Source organism: Phodopus roborovskii, unplaced genomic scaffold, assembly GCF_943737965.1.
Source record: "Phodopus roborovskii unplaced genomic scaffold, PHOROB, whole genome shotgun sequence".
Taxonomy (NCBI): domain Eukaryota; kingdom Metazoa; phylum Chordata; class Mammalia; order Rodentia; family Cricetidae; genus Phodopus; species Phodopus roborovskii.
Window position 1 is genome coordinate 247,747 of NW_026126461.1, and position 21,600 is coordinate 269,346.

At 44.4% G+C, this 21,600-nt stretch overlaps 1 protein-coding gene across 1 annotated transcript in view; it reads left to right on the forward strand.

Moving 5' to 3' along the window:
• The first annotated feature begins 1,026 nt into the window (after window positions 1-1,026).
• The window catches only part of Armc9 (armadillo repeat containing 9), a 91,369-nt gene continuing 70,795 nt past the window's right edge, over window positions 1,027-21,600 (forward strand). Inside the window, exons 1-9 of the mRNA XM_051190705.1 lie at window positions 1,027-1,125; window positions 3,519-3,606; window positions 6,034-6,162; window positions 8,193-8,363; window positions 10,100-10,255; window positions 15,008-15,100; window positions 16,586-16,610; window positions 19,397-19,554; window positions 20,022-20,120. Coding sequence (XP_051046662.1) covers window positions 3,556-3,606; window positions 6,034-6,162; window positions 8,193-8,363; window positions 10,100-10,255; window positions 15,008-15,100; window positions 16,586-16,610; window positions 19,397-19,554; window positions 20,022-20,120 — 882 coding nt within the window. The 5' untranslated portion in view covers window positions 1,027-1,125; window positions 3,519-3,555. The remainder of the gene's footprint in view (window positions 1,126-3,518; window positions 3,607-6,033; window positions 6,163-8,192; window positions 8,364-10,099; window positions 10,256-15,007; window positions 15,101-16,585; window positions 16,611-19,396; window positions 19,555-20,021; window positions 20,121-21,600) is intronic.

Sequence of the window (21,600 nt, forward strand, 5' to 3'; positions counted from 1 at the left end):
TCTCCTCTCTCGGGGGCTGGAAGGCCATCCGGGAGAGCTGTATCCATGAAATGTGGGCTTTTCCTAACTCAGCTTCATTTGGTCTGATTTGGATTGCTGCATCAGGGGAGAGGCTTATGGGGTGCAGAAACTCTTCATTATGGATATATTCCTGATAGTTATTTGAAATGTAAAGGTAAGTGGCTGTCCTATATTTTACTTCATAACCTCTTGTACAGAGTTATACTGATAATAAATGCTAACTAAGAATACAGGCAGGGAAAACTATTTTCAAGCCACATTACCTGGACAGGACATAGTTCTCTCTTCCTGCTAAGTATAGCCTCGCTTGAAAGACATCCTAACTCAAAAGCATTACCAGGGCAGAGCTCAGATGGGGGCCTCGGACCACCCTAGGACATGGGTGTGTGTGTGTGTGTGTGTGTGTGTGTAGTTTATTTTTACCCTAGGGTTCCTTTAAAGGCGAGGTCACCTCCCTTCCCAAATCCCCTGGACAGTCCATATAAAGCCTTGGGAGTCACCCATTCTTTGAGGGCCTGGGAAAAGAAAATATAGAGACTTTACACAGAGAACCTCAGCACTCCTAGAGGAGGGGAAAAGTTTTTTCTTGCCTTGAGCACTGAGTTTGGACCAGTGTAAAGAGTAGATCTGAATACACCAAGGACAGTGGGCTGAGCAGAACCTTGAGTTCAGGGCACTCTCGTGTTCCCCAGATAAGCAGCAGGTCCTGGGGGCCGAATTTCTGTCGTCGGGCTTGGAGGAAAGCGCCTTTAGCTTTCTCTAAGCTATCTCGCCAGTCTGCTGTTTTTTTTTTTTTTGTTTACAAACCTAAATTCACACGAAAAAGACAAAAGTTACTCTAATAAGCTCTGGGAGGTTCTGTCATAGATGGAAGTGTGGTGCAGGGAAGCCTCCGCCAGAACCAGGTACCCCAGGCCACTGCAAACTCCCACTTCCGCTGCAGAGCGCTTCTGCGGCCGCCCACTCTCCCTCCCAGGATGCTCCGCGCCGGCCTCTCCCTGCGCTATTGGCCGCGTCGCCTCACGTGACCCCGCGGTGGCGGTTGCCGGGGTGACGGCGGGAGAGCTGGCTGTCCGGAGGAGAGAGAGCGCAGCCCTGCATCTGGTAAGCGCGGCCCTGGATGCGGCTGGGCCCCGTGGCGCAGACCTGGGAACCCCGCGTGGGTGGCTAGCTTCGTCCGTCCTGGCTCCGACATGGCCAGGGCCCGAGGCAGCCGCCTGCGCATCCCAAGCGTAGTTTCATTGCTTCGCCCGGGAACCCCGCGCTCTGCTGCGGTAGGGCGGACCGGGAGTGAGCTTTGGCAGCACGATTCCTTGGCCTGGGCCGGTTAGTTCCCTCTCTCCATAGTTTTCATTTGTAGTTTTCCCTCCCAGCATCCAGATCAAACTCAGACTTCACTGAATCCAAGTGGAAGCGTGGTACTCGCAGAAGTCACCGCGTGCCGAAACATGATGAGCAATCCCCTTCTTTCTCCACAAAGTAAATCCTTAGCCCAGAGGTTGTCTGAACTAAATTAACTGAGCTAAGGAGACGGAAGGGACGACCATCCAACAGAGAGGGTTCTCAAACGGGTGACCTTGAACTGACAAGTATGCACCACTCGCTGACCAAACGTGATGACCTAAGTCGGAAGCCCAGGCCCCGCATGTTGGAAGGAGAGAACTAACTCCTGCAGTATCAGCATAGATTTAATTGTAGCGTTGTCGATTTTCAGAGGTGGATGTGAGTTTGCTCATGATGTGGGGCACTGTCTTAGTTAGAGTTTCAATGGCTGTGATGAAACAGCGTGACCAAAAACAACATGGGGAGGAAAGGGTTTATTTTGCTTACGATTCCACATGACTTTTCATCAAAGAATATCGGGACAGGATCTCAAACAGGGCATGAACCTGGAGGCATGAGCCAATGCTGGGGCCACGGAGGAGTGCTGCTTATTGTCTTGCTCCCTGTGGCTTGCTCAGCTTACTCTTTATCTTAATTAAATCTATTCATTTGGTTTTTCAAGACAAGGTTTCTCTATATAGCTCTGGCTGTCCTGCAACTCACTCTGTAGACCAGGCTAGCCTCAAACTCAGAGATCAGCCTGCCTCTCCCTCCCTCGTGCCAAGAGTAAAGGGGAGCCTGTGTCACACACGGAGCTTTCAGCCTGCCTGCTTTCTTTTTTTTTTTTTATAAAGATTTATTTTATGTGTATGACTGTTTTTCCTGCATGCATATTTTTATATATGTGCATGACATGCACGCCTGTTGCCATGGATTTCCCTTGAAAACTGGAGTTATAGACCTGTCATGTGGGTGCTGGGAAGTAAACCCAGGGCCTCTAGAGGAGCAGCCAGTTCTCCCCACTACCCCTGACAACTTGTTTTCTTATAGAAGTTTCCCTCCATACCTCTGTACTTACCTCAGAGGTTTCAACATCTTGACCTGCCCACTTTCCTTATTCCCGCTTTCAGCATGTTCTCCAGCCTTCTCATCCATGCATTCAGTGGTAGTCTGCCTCTTGTCACCGTGTCCCGCCCAAAAGTGTAGTGGTGCCACGCTTCTCTCCCATTCAGTCCACCACTGCCTTCTGGCTTCCAAATCACTGGAATGTGAACCCCCCCCCCCACACACACACCTTATTTATTTTTCCTTTTTGGTTTGTCAAGACAGAGTTTCTCTATGTAGCCTTAACTGTCCTGGAACTCTAGACCAGACTCACCTCAAACTCAGAGATCCACCTGTCCCTGCCTCCCGAGTGCTGGGATTAAAGGTGTGTGCCACCATCACTTGGCTGGAATGTGTTTCCTTTTGCAACACCTTAACACCCTTACCTCGCTGTGCAGCACCTTTCCCCGACCCTAACTTAGCTTAGCTTCTGTTTCTGTCATTATTACATTTCTTTCTTCTAGGAAGACCTCGCCTGGTAACTGAGCACAGACAGCTGCAGGTGCCTGGGGAAGCAATGGCTCCACAATGGTGCTGTCTCAGGCTTAGTCCACATAGCTTCAGAGAACTCAGAGTTCTGGATGCCCTGTCAAGTTGCCTTAGTCAGTGTGGTTCCTACCTTCCATTTTCTTCAAAACATTACTCTTTCTAATGAGTCAGTGTGCTCAGGTTTTGTTTTTATTCTCTTCCCTGAATCTCTTTCCATTCAGTTCCAGACCTGTCAGGACCTGGCTGTCTAACAGACTTCGAGGACAGTGACAGGTCCATCTTTCTGCATCTTGTCACTCTGACACTGGCCTTCCTTCCTGCTTTTCTCTGTGACTCCTTTGGGTACGCTGGTAATCCAGTATTATCTCTGTGATTGAAGGACAGCTGATTAGTTATCCTAATGCCACTTGCATCTTTAAATGTCCCTAGTCATGTGACCTCCCATTGTCCTGTAATCACCGGTTCTGGGGATTACTATGTGCCTGTCTTTGGGGCCCAGTATTCTACCCACTACAGCCACACATTTGTGATTTTTCAGGTGGTTGATTAACCTTTCTTTGTCTTATGTTTTTGTCTTGTAGAGATTTCTGCTGTGAGAATTACCTGTAACAATTCACTATGGGGGATATTCTGGCCCATGAATCTGAATTACTTGGACTGGTGAAAGAGGTAGTTAAATGAGACACAAGTTACAGAAAAGCATTTCTGAAAAAAGATTATCTGTGTGTTTATGTCTGTATGGCTGCTTGCATTGCGTGTGTGACTGATGATGGAGACCACAATTGGGCATTGGATTCTTGGAGCTGGAGTTGCAGGCATTTATGAACCTCCCTTTATGGGTACTTGGTTTGGAACTCAGGTCCCCAAAACATGTATTTTAGGATGTAGTATAATCAGATAAATGGCTCAGAGGTTAAGATCACTGAGAACCCAGGTTCTCTTGGTGACTTAAATCCATTAGTAATTCTAGTCTCAGGGACTCTAACACCCTTTTCTGGCTTCTGTGGATACTAGGCATGGATGTGATGCACAGACAAATCTATAGGCAAAAACACATTTAAAAAAAAGAATAAATAAAATGTAGCAAGAATGGCTTGGTGGTTAAAAGCACTGACTGCTCTTCCTGAGGACCCAGGTTTGGTTCCCAGCACCCACATGTGACTAATAGCCATCTGTAATCCCATTTTCAAAGGAGTTGATGTAGTCTGTTTTGTGGATGCTACATGCATGTAGTGTACAGCTATCCATGTAGGTACACTGTCTGTACACATGACTTAAGAATAAATAAATCCTAAAATGTAGAAAGCTTACACATGTAATCCAGGTACTTGAGAGGCTTCAGCAGGTCAGTCTGGGCTTTATACAAAGACCCTGTTATCAAAATAAATTAAATGAACAAATGAATATACAAATAAGTAGTAGCTGCAGCAAATTCTTTCTGCTTTGTAATTTGTTATTTATTTTTTAACCTTTACATAATTTCCCATTTCATTCTCTCATTCTCGAGTGTGAGTGTGTTGTGTTTGTTGGGTGTCATGTAGCCTAGGATGGCCTTGAACTTGATATGTAGCCAAAAATGACCTTGAAATCCTTATCCTCCTGCCCCTGCCTCTCCCGTGAAGGGATCACAGGCTGGAGAGATGGCTCAGTGGTTAGGAGCACATATTGCTCATACAGAAGACCCAGATTTGGTTCCCAGAACCCATGTAGGGTGGCTCATAACCACCTGTAGTTCCAGCCCCAGGAGATCTGATACATTTATCTAGAATCCATCTAAAAGTATAGTTTGACAAAAAGATGTATGTTTGTGGCCTTAAGTTTCAGTGAATGTGGATTGATGTACTGAGGTGATCGCCTGATTAAGCTGATTAAGTACACCTGTCTTGTGTTTCCTCTTACCCTCTTTCTTCTTCCCTTCCTCTGCTTGTGTTAAGAACACTTAATACAAAAATCAGCCAGGCAGTGGTGGCACATGCCTTTAATCCCAGCACTTGGGAGGCAGAGTCAGGTAGGTCTTTGTGAGTTTGAGGCCAGCCTGGTCTACAGAGTGAGTTCAGGACAGCCAGGGCTACACAGTCTCAAAAAAGAACACTTAAAATCAAGTCTGTTAGCAAATCCCAAATATGTTTGTGCTTCACAGTCACCATATTGAATATTAGCTCACAGACCTTACTCATTGTGCATAACTAAAATTTATCCTTTGACCAAAGTATTTCCTCAGCCTCTGGCATGCTTCTATAAGCATGACTGCTTATATTGCACATGTAATTGCAATATTTGTCTTTCTGTGCCTGGCCTATTTCATGTAATGATTGTCCCCTAGTGCTATTTGTGTTGCCAGTGACAGGATTCCCTAAGGCTGAAATATTTTTCTTTAGTAAAATTTTCTTACCCACTCATCTGCTGATGGACATTTTAGGTACATCCCATGTCCTGACTGTCTTGAATAATATTGCAGAAATATTCATATGCAGATATAAACATGGATTTTTTTTCTTCCCGTCTATACTCAGAGATGGGATGTCTGGATCTTAGGGTAGTTCTGATTTTTTTGTTGAATAATTTTCATACACTTATGTAATGTATTCTTATTCCTCTCCTTCTCAGTTTTAGTTTTTTGAGGAGCCTCCCTCCATTTATTTTCCATTATAAGTGTGTTGGCCTCCATTGCCATTAATAGTGTAGACGGTTCCCTTTTCTCTACTTCCTTTGCTACTGTTAGTGTTTATCTTTTTTATGATTTGTGTGTTTGTGTGCATGTGTGCGCATTTGAGTGCAGATGCCCATGGAGGCCAGAAGAGGGCTTTGGATCCTCAGGAGCTAGAGTTACACAGGAAGTTATGGGCCTCCTGATGTTGGCACTGGGAAGTAAGCTTGGGTCCTTTGCAAGAGCATCGTGTACTGGTCTGTTCCCAGGCCTTCTCTTTTTGATAGTAAACATTCTTATGGGTGTGGTTGTCAGCATATTTCTGTTGGCCTTTTATATGTCTGCTTTAGAGAGATGTGTGTTCAGGCCGTTTGACCATTGTCTAGTTGGATTATTTGGAATTAATTGGGGTTTTTGATGTTGTTCCTGAATTATGTTCTCTTTTCCAGTATTTAGATTTTGTGGAATTTGAAGACACCTTGAAGACATTTTCAAAAGAATGCAAAGTAAAAGGAAAGCCATTATCCAAAACTGTAGGTGGATCAATAAAGAAGGACTCCAAGTCATTGATAATCCAGGTAAGACCAGCCTTGTCTTCAGCTTTGTGAGATGCTTGTCATAGCATGAAAATTGCAATTTCTTTAAAGTTAGGTAAAAACAGACCTACAGCTATCAGAGGAATGCACTAAAAACCACAAGATATCATACATTAAACACATTAGGATAGTTGCTATTAAAAAAAAAAAAAAAGAACCCAAACCCAAAAAACAAGCAGAAATAAACAGAAGGGCCTGGAGAGGTGGCTCAGTGGTTAAGAATACTGATGTTTTTCCAAAGGATCTGGATTTAATTCTCAGCACCTACATGGTGGCAAACAGCCATCTGTAACTCCATTTCCAAGGGATCTGACATCTTCCTTTGGCTTCTGCAGATATCAGGTATGCACATGATGCATAGACATACATATTGGCAAAACATCCATACACATTCTTTCCAACAATGTAGAAGTTTCCAGTTTTATCCGTCTTTGCTAATATTTGGTCTTTTCTGGTGTGTGTGTTTAACATTTATTTACCTTTGTTTTTTGGTTACCAGATCAATAGCTATTAGATAATACTGTATATTATTATAACATATGCTACTCTAGTATAGTGCCTCACGGATAGATTTCTCAAACAAAAATCCTTGGAGCAAAAGAGGAGTACGGTTGTGCATGCCCTATTCCCAGCACTTGGGAGGCTAAGGCAGGAAGTCAAGACAAGGGAATCTAGCAAAAAAACTGGGCTAGAAAGACGGCTGAGTGGGTAAACACACTTGCTCCCAACCTTGAGGACCTTAGTTTGATTGCTAGGACCATGTGGTGGGAGAGACAACTCCCAAAAGTTGTCTTTTGACCTTCATACACATGCTGTGGAACATGTGCCAACATACCACACACATGCACATACATATAACTCTCTAAACAGTTGTAATTCAAATATTTCTTTTAGAAACTCAAACAACACAAATGTCTGGAATAGTGATTATGCAAAATCTGCTAATGGTTGGTGGCCTTAAGCTGCCATTCTTGAGCCTAGTTCCAGCAGCAGTGTGATAGGTGGTATGTATGCATTCTCATCTTGGTGACCCTGGCTAACAGAAGATCAGTTTGTGACTGTAGTAAGAGTGGATTGTTTTATGTGTAGAGGTTATTTTAAAGCAAGGACCATTTTCAGATATGGATGTGATGGTAATGACATAGTGAAGGTTTGTAATTTTGGGTTTACAAATGCAGACTCTAGAATAAATTGTAGACAGACCATTTGATATGTAGCATCTGCCAAGACATGTTTTAAAAAGTTTCATGAAAATACCAGGTAAGTCTACACTGGCCTCATCTACAGTCATGAACTCTCAGCCTCCCCAGAGTGGCTGGCAGGGTTGCAGGGGACTCAGGAGAGGGCAGCAGGGGACCGAGCCTGTCCCAGGAGAATGCGCCTGGGCAGTCACTTTGCTGCTGGGCATTCACAGGAGAGCGAGGAGCCTCTGACCAGGTCCCCCCACTCTAATGGGGGGGGGCTGTGCATGGCTCCCTGTGCTTTGTCCTGTCAGCCTCCATCCACAGTGGCTAACAGGCTCCCTGTTTGGAGGAGATAGAAATACTTTATTGGGCTTGCTTTTAAAAGTTCTGGATTTCAGCCAGGCTGTGGTGGCTTTAATTCCAGCACTCAGGACACAGAAGCAGGTGGATCTCTGTGAGTTTGAGGCCAGTCTGGTCTACAGAGTGAGTTCCAAGACAGCTAGGGGTGCACAGAGAAACCCTGTCTCAAAAAACAATCAAAAAAGTTATTGAGCTGTACTGAATGGGTAGTGGTAGCTCTGAGTAAGGCAGCGCTCTGAACATCGTTCTCCCACGTGCCCATGAGTCCTCTGGCCTCAGAACTCTGTTTTGAAGGCCTTTGTGTCTCATGGAGCCCAGCTTGGGTATTGCAAAGACTGAAAAACTAGGCTTGCAGCCAAAGCAGCATCTGGGAAGGAGTGTGTCGGTATCTAGCAAGAAGTAGGTGGTGAGAGTTTGGAGTACTGGGAGAACAAACATCATCTAGGATTCTTGTTGTCTTCCCCACAGAAGGATCTGGTGGCAGCATTTGACAATGGAGACCAGAAGTTGTTCTTTGATTTGTGGGAGGGACATGTTCCCAACTCCATCAGAGATACTGACTCCCTGGCCCAGAAGCTGGAGTTCTACCTTCACATCCATTTCGCCATCTATCTTTTGAAGTATTCTGCTGGCAGGCCGGTAGGCTGATTTGGGGTTTGGGTCAGTCTGAGTTTGCTAACAAGCCGCCATGGATTTCAAAGAAGCATTGGTTCAGTTTTGTGAGCATTTTATCACATTGCATCTTATGTTCTGATAAATGATTTTCTACTTCAGTCTCAGAAGTTTATTTTCTGATTTATATGCAGATTTGGTCATTTCTATGGTCAAAGTTAAATTGTTTTCTAAGCACCTCAGGTTCTCGGAGACTTATCAAAGCAAGTTTCCTTTACGTGGTAACTTGGTGTATCTAAGAAAAGGCACAGGCCATACATGTAAATGCAAGTAGTGGAGAACTAGTGTTGAAGGTGCATGGATGGCTTGAATTTAGCTTCAGCCACCTTTCCCTAGATGTGGAAAGGGAAGCAGAGGGCTGGTATGTCATACCCCTGTAGCAGATGCACCTTGAGTTACAGACGAAGGACAGCGAGCTGACATTTGATCACTCAAAGTAACACTGACCTGAGTTCCTGTAGGAATTCACTGAAATGTCAGGGACACCGTTGGAGGCTGCAGTGGTGAGGAAGTGGCTTCACACTACCGTGAAGTAGCCATTCTTTGAAGTCTGTTCCTCTAAGTCTGATCCATGTGGGGGGAGAGGCAGACTTTCTTTGGTGCTTGTTATTATTTTGTTTTGTCCCACCTTATTGCTATTTAAAACAATTTCTATTTTGATGTAATATGAAAGCCCAGTGCTTAGAAGAGGACCTTATGGCCTAGGTTGAGTGAGGTGTGTTCATAGGAAGAGGAAAGTGGGTCTGTGTGGTGGAGGAGAAAACACCAGTTCTAACGTCTCAGTGTCCACACTGAAGCTGGAAAGAACAGCCCTTGAGTTGGGTTGTGTGTGGAACAGTGATAAAGGGGTTCTTGAGTTGGGTTGTGAGGAACAGTGATGGAGGGGTTCATGAGTTGGGTTGTGAGGAACAGTGATGGAGGAGTCCATGAGTTGAGTTGTAAGGAACAGTGATGGAGGGGTCCTTGAGTTGGGTTGTGAGGAACAATGATGGAGGGGTCCCTTGAGTTGGGTTGTGAGGAATAGTGATGGAGGGGTCCCTTGAGTTGGGTTGTGAGGAATAGTGATGGAGGGGTCCCTTGAGTTGGGTTGTGAGGAACAATGATGGAGGGGTCCTTGAGTTGGGTCGTGAGGAACAGTGATGGAGGGGTCCTTGAGTTGGGTTGTGAGGAACAGTGATGGAGGGGTCCTTGAGTTGGGTTCTAAGGAACAGTGATGGAGGGGTCCTTGAGTTGGGTTCTAAGGAACAGTGATGTGGGCAAGGTCAGTCCTTAGCTTCATGAAGTGAAGGAGAGCACTTCTGTTACAGGAAACTACAAAGATGTGTCATTCCCCTTTAGAAATTTCTCCAAGGACAACATGGGAATGCAGACAAATGTTTTGTGTCTGTAAAGTGGAAACGATGATGGGTACATCTCACAGTGGGAGAATTAGTCAAGTAGATTATGATAGACAAGGTGAGAATGAAACTTTTTAAGGACACAGGAAGACAGTGCTAGTGATGTAGAAGAACATGTGAACTACACATTGGTCCTCTGGCATTCCTGTCGAAAGTGATGCTGGACACTGGAACAGTGGTCCTCACCGGGCTGGATGGGGCAATGCTACTGAAACTGCTGGGACCAAGGGAGACTGAAGAGTGGACTGGGTGAGCAGGAGGACTGAGTATTGAGCCAAAGACCCTGAACACATGTTCTCCTTCTAGGACAAGCAGGAGCTAGATGAGAGGATTTCTTATTTCAAAACCTATCTGGAAACCAAAGGGGCCGCCTTGAGCCAGACCACAGAGTTTCTTCCCTTCTACGCCCTCCCTTTTGTGCCCAATCCTATGGTCCACCCCTCATTTAAAGAACTCTTCCAGGTAAGCAGCTGCCTGTGGAATTTGTCAGAACCTGGATCACAGTATTGTATTGGTGGATTCCGAATGATGCTTTAAAAGACCTAAGGTTTATCCTCATTATTATCATCTTATTGTAGCTCTATTTATATAATCATTCTATTAAATGGTTTGGTAGTGTTTGATTTACTTTTTACCATCCTATAACTTTTAGCTGTGATTGTATGTTCTTGCACATATATGTAAATCTATAAGGGACATAGCAAGACCTAGAAACTGCCCAGTTAGGTATCAGTAGGGATATGTAGAAGGAAATTGGGTTGTAGTCTCAGAATGGAAATAGCAATGATGTATAATCTGTATGAACTGAACCATATGTTGACTTAATCTTCAGTAAGCCAAGACAGATAAACAGAAGGCAGACCGATCATATGATTCCCTTTACAGTTAGCAAATACAGTTAGCAAAATAACTGTACACATGCATACACACACATCAAATCAGTTTTTTCAAACATACAGTAAAGTCAATTTTTGGACAGGTAGAGTTCTATGAATTTTAACATGTGCATAGGCAAACCTCCTGTCACCATCAAGGTACAGATTTGTGCATTAGTCATTGCTGAGGACTGCCTTGTGTTGCCCTTGGCAGCTGGCGCTACACCCACCTCTCTGCCAGGCAACCACTCTTACATTTTATTTTAAAACAGGGTTCAGATAGTTTGTTTTAACAAACTTTTCTTGTGCCGTAAGGTAGGATATTTTGTTGTTGTCATCAACACTAAGGCTTATTAACTCAAACCGACATTGAGAAAATATAGTAGCCTTTAGGTCATACTGTTTATATGTATAGGTATTGAAGAGGTGATCCATTTATGTTTAAACCTAGCTAAACTCCCTCTCTCCTGTTGCCCTTGCTGCTGCTTTGGAGTTGCCTGTCTGTCTCTTGAGAGTGACCTGTCTTTCCTTTCTGGATTTGAGGTTGTATAATTTCACTTTAGTGTGTCCTGGGTCATTTATTGAACCCTTGATTTGGTGCCTTGTATTTTGGAAGAGTTTGAAAAATTCTCAGTTTGTATTTCTCCATATGTCCTTTCTTCCACTCTCCTTACTGTTTCCTCTGGATACCTGATCAAGTGTCCATGACTCTCCTTGTTTCATCCATGTCTTCTTCCTTCCTTTTTCTTTTTTTTTTTTTTTTTTTTTTTTTTTTTTTTACCATTTTGACCTTGAGTGAGGTTTTCTGTCCTTCATCTGTGTTAGGGTTAGCACAGGTGTAGTTTTCCATGCAAGAGGGTTCTTCAAGCAGAGGGAATTTTTATTAGAAGAAAGAGATTGTAAAAAGAGGAAAGGGGAGTGGGAAGACCAGTCTCAGGAACAGGAGCAGCAGGAGAGAGGAAAGAGAGGTAGAGAGAGACAGAGAGAGGAACAGACAGACAGAGGAAGAGAAGGAGAGAGATGGATGAGAGGTGGGCAGGGCCCTTTTAAAAGGGAACATAGTGAATGTGCACAGGTGGTGTCTTAGTGGCTGCAGTTGAGAGCGTATCCTGTCAGAACCCCAAGGGCAGGCCGATACAGAGGCCTGAATACTAATAGTAGTTCCTTGCCTACGCCTCTGAGTGAAGAACCTTAGACGAGCTTGCCTTTTGGATTGGCTTGCTATGCCCATTTGTATAATGGATTTATTTATCCTACTCTTGACTGATGGTGGAGCCCTTGGATCTCAGGTTTAAACTCTCTCAGGATTCTCACTTTCACTCATTTGTGGCCCTGCGGTTCCTTTCTTGTCAGGGTTTTCTTTAAGGAACCTCATTTTATCAAGGTTTTTTGTTTGTTTGTTTGTTTGTTTTTTCATATTATATGTGTTGCAGTGTCAATAGAAGGAAATTTCTTCGTGTCTTTTGAGACAGGGTCTCTTCTATACAGTCCTGGCTGCCCTGGAACTTGTAGACCAGGCTGACCTCAAACTCATGGAGCTCTACCTGCCTTTGCCTCCTGAGTCCTGGGATTAAAGGCGTGGGCCACCATGCCCAGCTTCTTTTCTTTTTTTTTGAGACAGACTCTTACTATGTCATGTTGTCCTGGCTGGCTTGGAATTCATTATGTAGCCTGGCCTTGCACTCACCAAGCACTCTGTCTTCCTAGTATTGTGATTAAAAGTGTACATTATGGGTTGGAGAAATGGCTCAGTGGTTAAGAGCATATATTGTTCTTGAAGAGGACCTGAGTTTGAGTCCCGGCACTCATATTAGCAGCTCACAACTGCCTGGAACTCAAGCTTCAGGGAGCTAACACATGGCTTATCTCCTTGGGCACATGAACAGGCACCCACACATTCACATAAGTAAATAATAAAAATTTTTGAAGTGTGCATGACCACTTCTTTTCTGTGTAGTGATCAGTGTATCTTCTGCACATTCTGCAGTGAACACCCTCTTTTGGAAACACTTGAGGCACTTATGATTATTTCAGGGAAAATTTCTGAGTGCTTGCTGATGCCAGGGACTGACGTAAGCTTAGTGAGTAAAGACTTAAAGGGATGAAGGGGTCTAGCCTTGTGTACAAATCCCAGCTACTAGGGAGACTAAGGCAGGAAGATTACAAGTTTAAGACCAGCCTAGACAATTTAATGAGATCATATTATCTCAAAATCAAAAGTAAAAGGAGCTGGGGATGTAACTCAGGGTGGAGCCCTTGCTTAGCATGTAGAGGATCCTAAGTTCAGTCTTCACTAGGGATCTGGGGGAGAATGGAAGTTTGCAGGCTCTTCAAGGGAGAGGGCAGGAGGCCATGGGGGAAACCATGAAGCTGTGCCCTGGGCTCAGTCCCCCATCCTTTGTAGTCCTGCCGTATATTAGGATTCCACGGGAGATTCTGAAGGATCGAGTGTTTAGTTCTGGAAAGACAGTCAAGCAGCCAAGGGCACTCTAAAGCCTGTGCTCCACACAGGAAGGAATAGGAAGAGGAGGAGTGGCTTTTCCCAGACTTCATCAGAGCCGGCCTGGCTTCTCTGGGCCCTTCACACTTCTCCTTGGAAGTGTGGGATCAGTGCTCATCCGACTCAGAAAGTGTCCTTCTCAAAGCTAAAAACAGTAGAAATAAGAGCCTGTGCTCTTATTGGTTGCAAGAACATTGTCCGAGAAGTAATTGAGTGGAAAGTACCTGTTGGTTGGTTATATAAAATAGTAACCAAAACCAGAGCAAGTTGACTGGAGAGTTCATGGGTCCCAAATATTTGGTTTTGGTTTTTTGAGGATCTCATGTGAGGCTGGCCTTCAACTCAGCATATAACTGGGATGACCTTGAACTTCTGCCTTGATCATCCTGCCTTTACCTTCTCGGTACTGGAATTCCAGGCATGCACTACCATGCCCAATTTTATGCAATATTAAGAACTGAGTTTCCTGTTCTAGCATGCTAGTATTTAGTATCCTAGACAAGCACTCTGTCACCTAAACCACATTCTCAGCCCCTGTTCCAATTGTTTTAAATGTCTTGATTGGGGAGCTGGAGAAATGGCTCAGTAGTTAAGAACATTTTATTGGTTCAATTCCCAGAACCCACATGGTGATTTACAACCATCCATAACTCCCGTACCAGGGTATGTGATACCCTCTTCTGATCTCCACAGATACAAGGCAAGCACATGGTACACACACATACATGCAGACAAAACACACATAAAATAAAAAAGGATAAATCTGATAGAAAATTTAATGTTTTGACTGGGCTGGTGAGATGTCTCTGCAGGTAAAGGTACTTGTTGAGCAAGTGCAACAACCTTGTTTTAATTCCTAGGACCCACAAACAATCAGATGTGGTTGCTACAGTCTGATCTCAGTATTCCTAGAGTGAGAAAAGAATGGAGACAGGAGAATTGCTCAAAAGCTGTCAGGTCAGCCAGCCTGGAATACATAGAACAGCGAAAACGAGAGAGATTCCGCCCCAACAAGGAGGTGGTGGAGGGGTGTGTTTCAGACAGGATTTCTCTCTGTACAGCCCGGGCCATAGACTACGCTGGCCTCAGACTCACAGAGATCCCTTACCTCTGCCTCCCAAGGGCTGGGATTAAAGGTGTGTGCCACCACCACTGTCAGGAATTAATTTTCAGGTGTAGATTGAACTAACCTTGTATTACAGTGCTCTCCATGACATGAGGTAGTGTGTCAGGTCCCACCTTTTTCCTCTTGTCTAGATGAGTAGAAATGATTCCCTTTCTTTAAGAAATAATTGTCTATGTCACATCTACCATGGCATGCATGCCTAGGCTATACCTAATTAATTTTGGTATTCAGCCTAATAATGTTACCTATCATGCTTGTGTTTAAATCTCATGAAATATTCTAATCATATGCAAGTTATTTGTCCCTGCTGCGTGTCCTTAAATTATTTATAAATGAATCAGTCACACATCAGAAAACCTGTTTTCCATGCTCTCCCACCCCTGACAGGGTGCTTCACATTTGGTTTCTGCAGCTTACTGGGCTTTTTAACCCAATCCCACAGCTTTGTTGATACTGTGGCTATTTAGTGAGCTGATTTATTTATTTATTTACTTATTTATTTTATAGTTTTTTATTATTAATTTATTTTTCATTTTTATTTTACATATTGATCCCAGTTCCCTCTTCCTCCCTCCCTCTTTCCTTCTCTCCCACCCTTACATGCACCCTGACCACCCTCCCCTCCCACCCCCCCCTCCACATGTAGTGTGATACCCTCCAGGAGTGGTCATCTAACTCTGTCATGATTTATTTACTTATTTTTCTTTTTTCAGGATTCTTGGACTCCAGAATTAAAGCTGAAGCTGGAAAAGTTTTTAGCTTTAATTTTTAAAGCCAGTAACACGCCAAAACTTTTAACCATCTATGTATCCTTTTGAAGTGAGTGGGGACCCCTGGGATTATAGCAACAACACTGGCTTTGGCTGTCTTAGACCCGAAAGCTGTCAAGGATCTGATGCATTTGTTTTTTTATGAGGTCAGTTAAGCATTTGTGGAGGCTTTGCCATGACCTGGACAGGCTGACTTTCATGGATTTCTGAGACTTGGCCATGGTCTCATTTTATTTTTTGAAAGATATATTCGTGTGTGTGTGTGTGTGTGTGTGTGTGTGTGTGTGTGTCCGGAAGAAAGTGTCCACATACCCAGGAGCTGGAGTTTCAGGAGGGTGTATCACCTGACATGGGTGCTGAGAACTGAGCTCAGAACCTCTAGAAGAGAAGCAAGTGTTCTTAACCATTGAACCTTCTTTCTAGCTTTATGATCTTATATTGGTGTCAGCAGCCTAGAAACTGTCTTGGTAAAGAAAAACGAAAAAACTCTATACTCTTTTTTAAAAATCTCCTTGGAAAAAATGTTCCTTTGCAAAGGGTCATGGAGTCATTTAGGAGGCCTCGAGGTTGTTCAAATCTAGACTTTTAAGTAACCATGTTGCATAGTTATATACTGTAAAGCTTACCCATCATAAGTGTCAAATGTATTGATTTTTAGCAACTAGACACAGTTGTACAGCCCTTATCCTAATCTAATTCCCCTGGGGACACTTTTGAGAATGCAGAGGGACAGTGTCACAGTTATAAATAGAGCCTGTTCCAAAAACACCAGAATGTGCTGTCACCCCACCCATTGGAGATTGATTTATTTCCCACTGGTTGTTAGTCTACAAGAACATGTGTCTTTTCTTATTGGGCCAGCATCTATCCAAAGTCATCTCATATGAGGCTGGAGAATGTATCTTACTATGCACAAGGTTTGAGTTTGATCCCTTGCCCTGGGAGAGAAGGAAAAAAAAAAAAAAAAGGAATGGAGAGGAAGAAGAAAAGCAGAGGTGATTGTAGTGCGGATATGCAGCTCTGAATGTACAGAAAGTCGCTGAAGTATACACTGTAAATGGCCCCGCACAGCTTGTGTGCATGGAGCCCTTAGTAGAGAAGGAAGAGATCTGTAAGATAAACCAAAGGCATTTCTCTGCTCATTGTACAAACAGATGGGAGCTAGGATTGAGAGCCAGGCAGCCCAGCTCCAGGTGCAGCCTTTGACCCTGTCCTCCCCTAGTCTGTGTCCTCAGGCTGAGGCTTTAGAGCTGTAGTGACAGTCTTAGGGGTATGGGTTCAGAAGAATATTAGGAAGGTTTTATCAGCAGTGCAACGGCCTCTGTTAGGGGCAAGCCGGCCAGTGTGGAGGCTGTGGGAATACTGTGGCACATGGCTGTCACGGAGGCCACTGCAATGGAGTGAGGGGTGGCAGTGACCAAGCAGCTGAGAAATTGTGGTGTGGTTGTTTGCTCCGGCCTCCACTGTCATGATCAGTCTCTTCTTTATCAGCCATTTTCCTGAGCTGCTTTCTTGTCCCAGAAGGAGAATGGACAGAATAGCAAAGGTAAATCATCTTGATTACTGCTTTCATGAAAACAGCTTTGCCAGCTCAACTTTAAGCTGTGAGAAGAAACAGAGACGGAGAGAATTTGTGGACTTGGCAAATGAGGGCTTTCAGAGTCTAAATATTTACAGAATGCCTGCCTGGTGACCCTGCTCTGTGCAGCTCCTTGAGACCCACTCTTTAAGGATGGCTAGTGTGGCATCCTGGCCAGCATATTCGATAAGTAAGAAATGGAGGAAAGGGAAACAGCCAAGTCACAGGCTGGCGGGAAGCACACAGCCAGTATGGAGCAGAGAAATTATTTTAATAGCTCAGCTTTTTACCTCCTGCTTGTCAGATGCAGTTCCATTTTTAGACAGCATTTCTAGTTTTTTTTTTAAACATTCAAAGTAATTCCAGTCTTGAGTGTTTACATAAAATGATACTTTTTTTCCATGGCAATAATTTCTACCAGAGCATTTCATCTTTCAGTAAGGTGAGAAAAGCTAGTTAGCTTCGCCATGGTCTTGTCTTAGATACTCTGTCTTGGAAATGCCTTCAATTGCTGGGAAGTGTCTGTGTGAGCTTCACACACAAGTATTTAAGAAAGCAGGGTCCTCAGCTCCCAGAGGATGGAGTTTCCCTATGTGATAATTTGGTCCATGAAACAGCAATGTTGCTCTTTTCCAAGAAGAGCAATCTCAGAGGATTTGAGAACTTCTTTCCCTGGTTCTTCTACGTTTTGTTTAAGAGAATTAAACTTTTTAAAAAGGTTATCTTTATGTGTATAAAGTCGTTTGCCTTCACAGAAGTCTATGCACCCCATGTGTACCTGTTGCCCTGAGTGGCCAGAAGAGGGCCCCGGGTCCTCTGGAACTGGAGTTATAGGTGGTTGCGAGTGGCAGTATGGGTGCTGGGGATCGAACCTGGGTCCTCTGGATGAGTGCTAGTGTTCCCATCCATTTAAAGAAAGAAAGGATTAGTAAATTATTTAATCCAGCTTACCAGGGAGTTGGCAAATGAGTGATCATTTAGCTGTGACACATCTGAGAGTCTGGTAGCATGAGACAAGAAGATTTTGAATGCTTGTTTTTGTCCTTGGTTTCCTCATGTGTTACCCTTCTGCCCATCATCACAATGAAATAAATATTGGAGGCAGTTAATTACAAAGCAAAAGTGTTGATTTAGTTCTCTGTTCTGGGGGCTGCAGTTCCAGATCAGGCAGCCTGGTTGCTTTGGGTCTCTGGTGACGTGGTAGAACATACTTCTTATATCATGAACCAGGAAGCAAAGAGAAGACAGGCTGGGTCCTTCCTGAAGTTTTTGTGCCCTCCCAGTAGCACCACCCTGGGGTCTAAGCCTCCAGCACATATTTATGGGAGACACTCATTCAAACTGTTGGATTGTGCCACTGGCCCCAAACGCTAATGAGCATCTCACAATGAAAACACACGATTCTGTCTCCGAGAGCCCCTAAAAGCTTGCTTGTTCTAGCATTGCTCAGATGCCCAATACCAGAGATTCAGCTAAAACCCAGCTCTGAGCTCTGTAAAAGACATACAAAAAAGTTACAAACGTATCCAATAGCAGAATATGGGCAGGTCACAGGTTCCTAATCCAAAAGGAAAGAACAGGAAAATAAAACATGGTGAAATACCTAAAGCAAGAGCCAAACACAGAATGGCAAACATGAAACCCTACAGCTCATAAGTCTAGTACTTGGGGCAGTTTGGTAGGATATGGACCCCTCAGCTTTGCCTCCGTCTGTGGCTTTGCCAGTGGCAGCCCATGTGGCCACTCTCAGGCTGGTTGTGCATCCTGCCTGCGGCTGTCTTAAGGGGGCATTGCACATTGCTGGCGTCAATGCCACTGCTAGAGATTTATAATATATTGCCTCACTGGGAGTTGCTTACAGGGACTCCAATCCCAGCACACTGCTTAGCTTTGTGGGCTTTTCCTCTGAAATCTGGACTGAAGCTGCCATGACTGTAACTCCTCTATTATGCCTGTAAAAGCTTCCTGTGGATGACACTGGATTCTGCTGTCAGTATAAAACACTCCTGACCCATTAGAAGTTGAGTTTCAGTCATCTGGATGCCTTGCCGGCTGACTGTAGAAATCCCAAGGCCATCTTGAGTAGATAGGGCATCCATATGCTTGGTTTTGGTTTTGACAGAGTCTTGAATGTAGCACAGGCTGGGCTCCCATTGCTCTTTTCTGGAAAGTCGTTCAAACCAATTTATATTTCTGCATTTCTGAGTCTGTGGTAGCCATGCAGATTTCTGCAGTGTCCTCCAGCAATACAAAGGGCTTGATTCACTTACACCTGAGTTTAGACAAAGGGCCAGACACAGTTAAGCTTCTCTCTATTAGAGCTAATTTCTTTACCAACTAAGGTGAGTCTTGACCATATGTCACTGCTCCTTTTCCTGGCTTCTGTTTTGTTCTTGATTCTCGTGGCAGATTTGATTAAAAATAGCAGCTCCCAATGCCATAGCCTGAGTGCCCTGCTGCCTTGAAGCACCAAATAAGCCACTTTCAAGCTGGCTCTTGGACATGATGTGGAGGATAGCCTTTTCTTCAGTCACTAAGAGAATTTGCTTTTCCTTCTGAAAGCACACAACATGGATCTTATTGTCTGTGGCTGTGTTTGCACAGAAGCCCTACCTGGCTCACCTCTTGTGTGGTACTGTGAAGCATCACAGCAGAAGGCTTGGCAGCCTCAGAGAAGAGCATGGTTACTTGGCTTCTGTGTTTGCTGCCACCGCTGTCCTTGTGTTTGGCTCCAATGTAGACTGTCTTCCTAGAAATGCTGCAGCAGCTCCACCAGCAGCTGGTAGAGGCCGAGCGCCGGGCCATGACCTACCTCAAGCGGTACAACAAGATCCAGGCTGACTACCACAACCTCATTGGAGTCACAGCCGAGCTGGTGGATTCTCTAGAGGCCACGGTCAGTGGCAAGATGGTAAGGAGCATCCCTTTGTGTATTCAGAGGGAGTGTGGGCAGCATGCGTTCTCTCTGTCTTTTACTGGATGTGACTAGATACTTCCAAGTTTCTATTACTGACTTCTCCACAGTGACACCCTGCAGTAGTGAGCTAAAGTAAACCCAATTTCCCCTTTGTTACTCTCTGTGACTGCCTTAGTTAGGGTTTTGTTGCTGTGAAGAGACACCACCACCATGGCAACTGTTATAAAGAAAACATTAGCAGTCCGTTAGCATCATGGCGGCATGCTGGCCAATGAGATGCTGGAGGAGTAGCTGAGAGTCTTACATCTTGCAGGCAGCATTAAGTCCATTGAGATGCCGTCTCTAGGTCTCTGGCACGGCTCTGCCTTCATCTCGCCCATAGGAAATGCCAAGAGGTAGTGAGCCTTAGAGCTTCTTTGGGCAGGTTGCATGCCTTTCACCTGCCGGCCTTGTCCTTGCAGATCACCCCCGAGTACCTGCAGAGTGTCTGCGTCCGCCTCTTCAGTAACCAGATGCGACAGAACCTGGCTCACAGCGTGGACTTCACAAGGCCTGGGACGGTGAGGCGCTGAGGGAGGGTGTCCTGGGTTTGCCCTGCCAGACTTAAAGTGACTTCACTAATGAGAATGGAAGTCTGAGAAAATGGCATTTGGGAGACTCTGATGCAGTTGTCTTTGGCAGTCTAGAAACTCCCAGAAGGGAAACTGTTTATGAGGAGGGTGCAGCTGAGGGTCTAGGTCTGGACAGGGTCCCTGATGATCCGCAGTACCCTGTGGGCCAGTGCAGCTTTAAATAGGATTCACGCTCACGTTAGAATCTTCACAGAGGCTGCCTTTAGTATTGAAAACAAAATTACAGCCTCCCTCACACTCAAGTAGGTTTAAGGCAGCTTACTGAAAGGTAGAGAAAGGTAAATATGAAAAATGAAAAAAGCATAAACTAAAATAGATTATGGATGAAAGAGAAGAAAGAGTAAGTCAAGCGAACGCCAGGGTGAAGAATGGTCTGGCAGTGCCTGGCGTGCTCACTGAACCTGGGAACTACTGGCTGCAGCTTGGCCCTGAGCTCTCCAGCAGCCCATGTCAAAAGAGACTGTGGCTTCAAGGCGTGCCCTGCTGCTGCAGCTAGGGGATGGGGGTAGGACATTTTATTAGGTAATACTCTATGTTTCCAGACACCATGATTCATGCTCTGTGCATGGGCCAGGAAGCACAGCCAAAAACCGACTCATGTGTGCCCACACACATGCACATCCCTTAAGTAAACATAGGTGCTTTTAGGTTCTCTGTGTGCCCTTTAAAATTAAAATTAAAAATTTAATGAAAATTTCCAAGTATTCATACTTTATAATTTGCTATAAATTTGTTTTTTAAAATGTTCTTTTTTTAACTTTTATTTATTTATTTACTTTGGGGGGGTTGAAATAGGGTCTCTTTACATAATCCTGGCTATCTTGGAACTTACTCAGATCTTCACCTGTTTCTGCCTCCTGAATGCAGGGATTAAAGGTGTGCACTACCATGCCTGCCTAAACCCATTTTTAAATTTTATTTATATATTTATTTACTACTTTTTTTTTTTTTCAAGGCAGGGTTTCCTTGTGTAGGCCTGGCTGTCCTGGAACTTGCTCTGTAGACCAGGTTGACCTTGAACTCAGAGATTCTCCGGCCTCTGCCTCCCAAGTGCTGATATTAAAGGTATAGGCCATGCCTGGCTAAAATTTAATGATTATTTAAAAAAAATTTAATTTTATGTGTATGGCCATTTTGCCTGCATGTATTACTGTATGCCATGTGGATACAGTCCCCACAGAGACTAGAAAAGGGTGGCAGATCCTTTGGGACTAAAGTTATAGTTATGAGCTCTTCTGTGGTTGCTGGGAATCAAATCCAGGTCCTCTGGAAGAGCTGAGCCATCTCTCTAGCCCCCCCCCAAAAAAAAAGCCCAATTGTCCAACCACTACTGCCAGCAATTCTCCAGTAAGGTTGGTTGCTTGTATGTTACATGTAGGAGGGATACATTCTAAGGTTGCAGATCAGT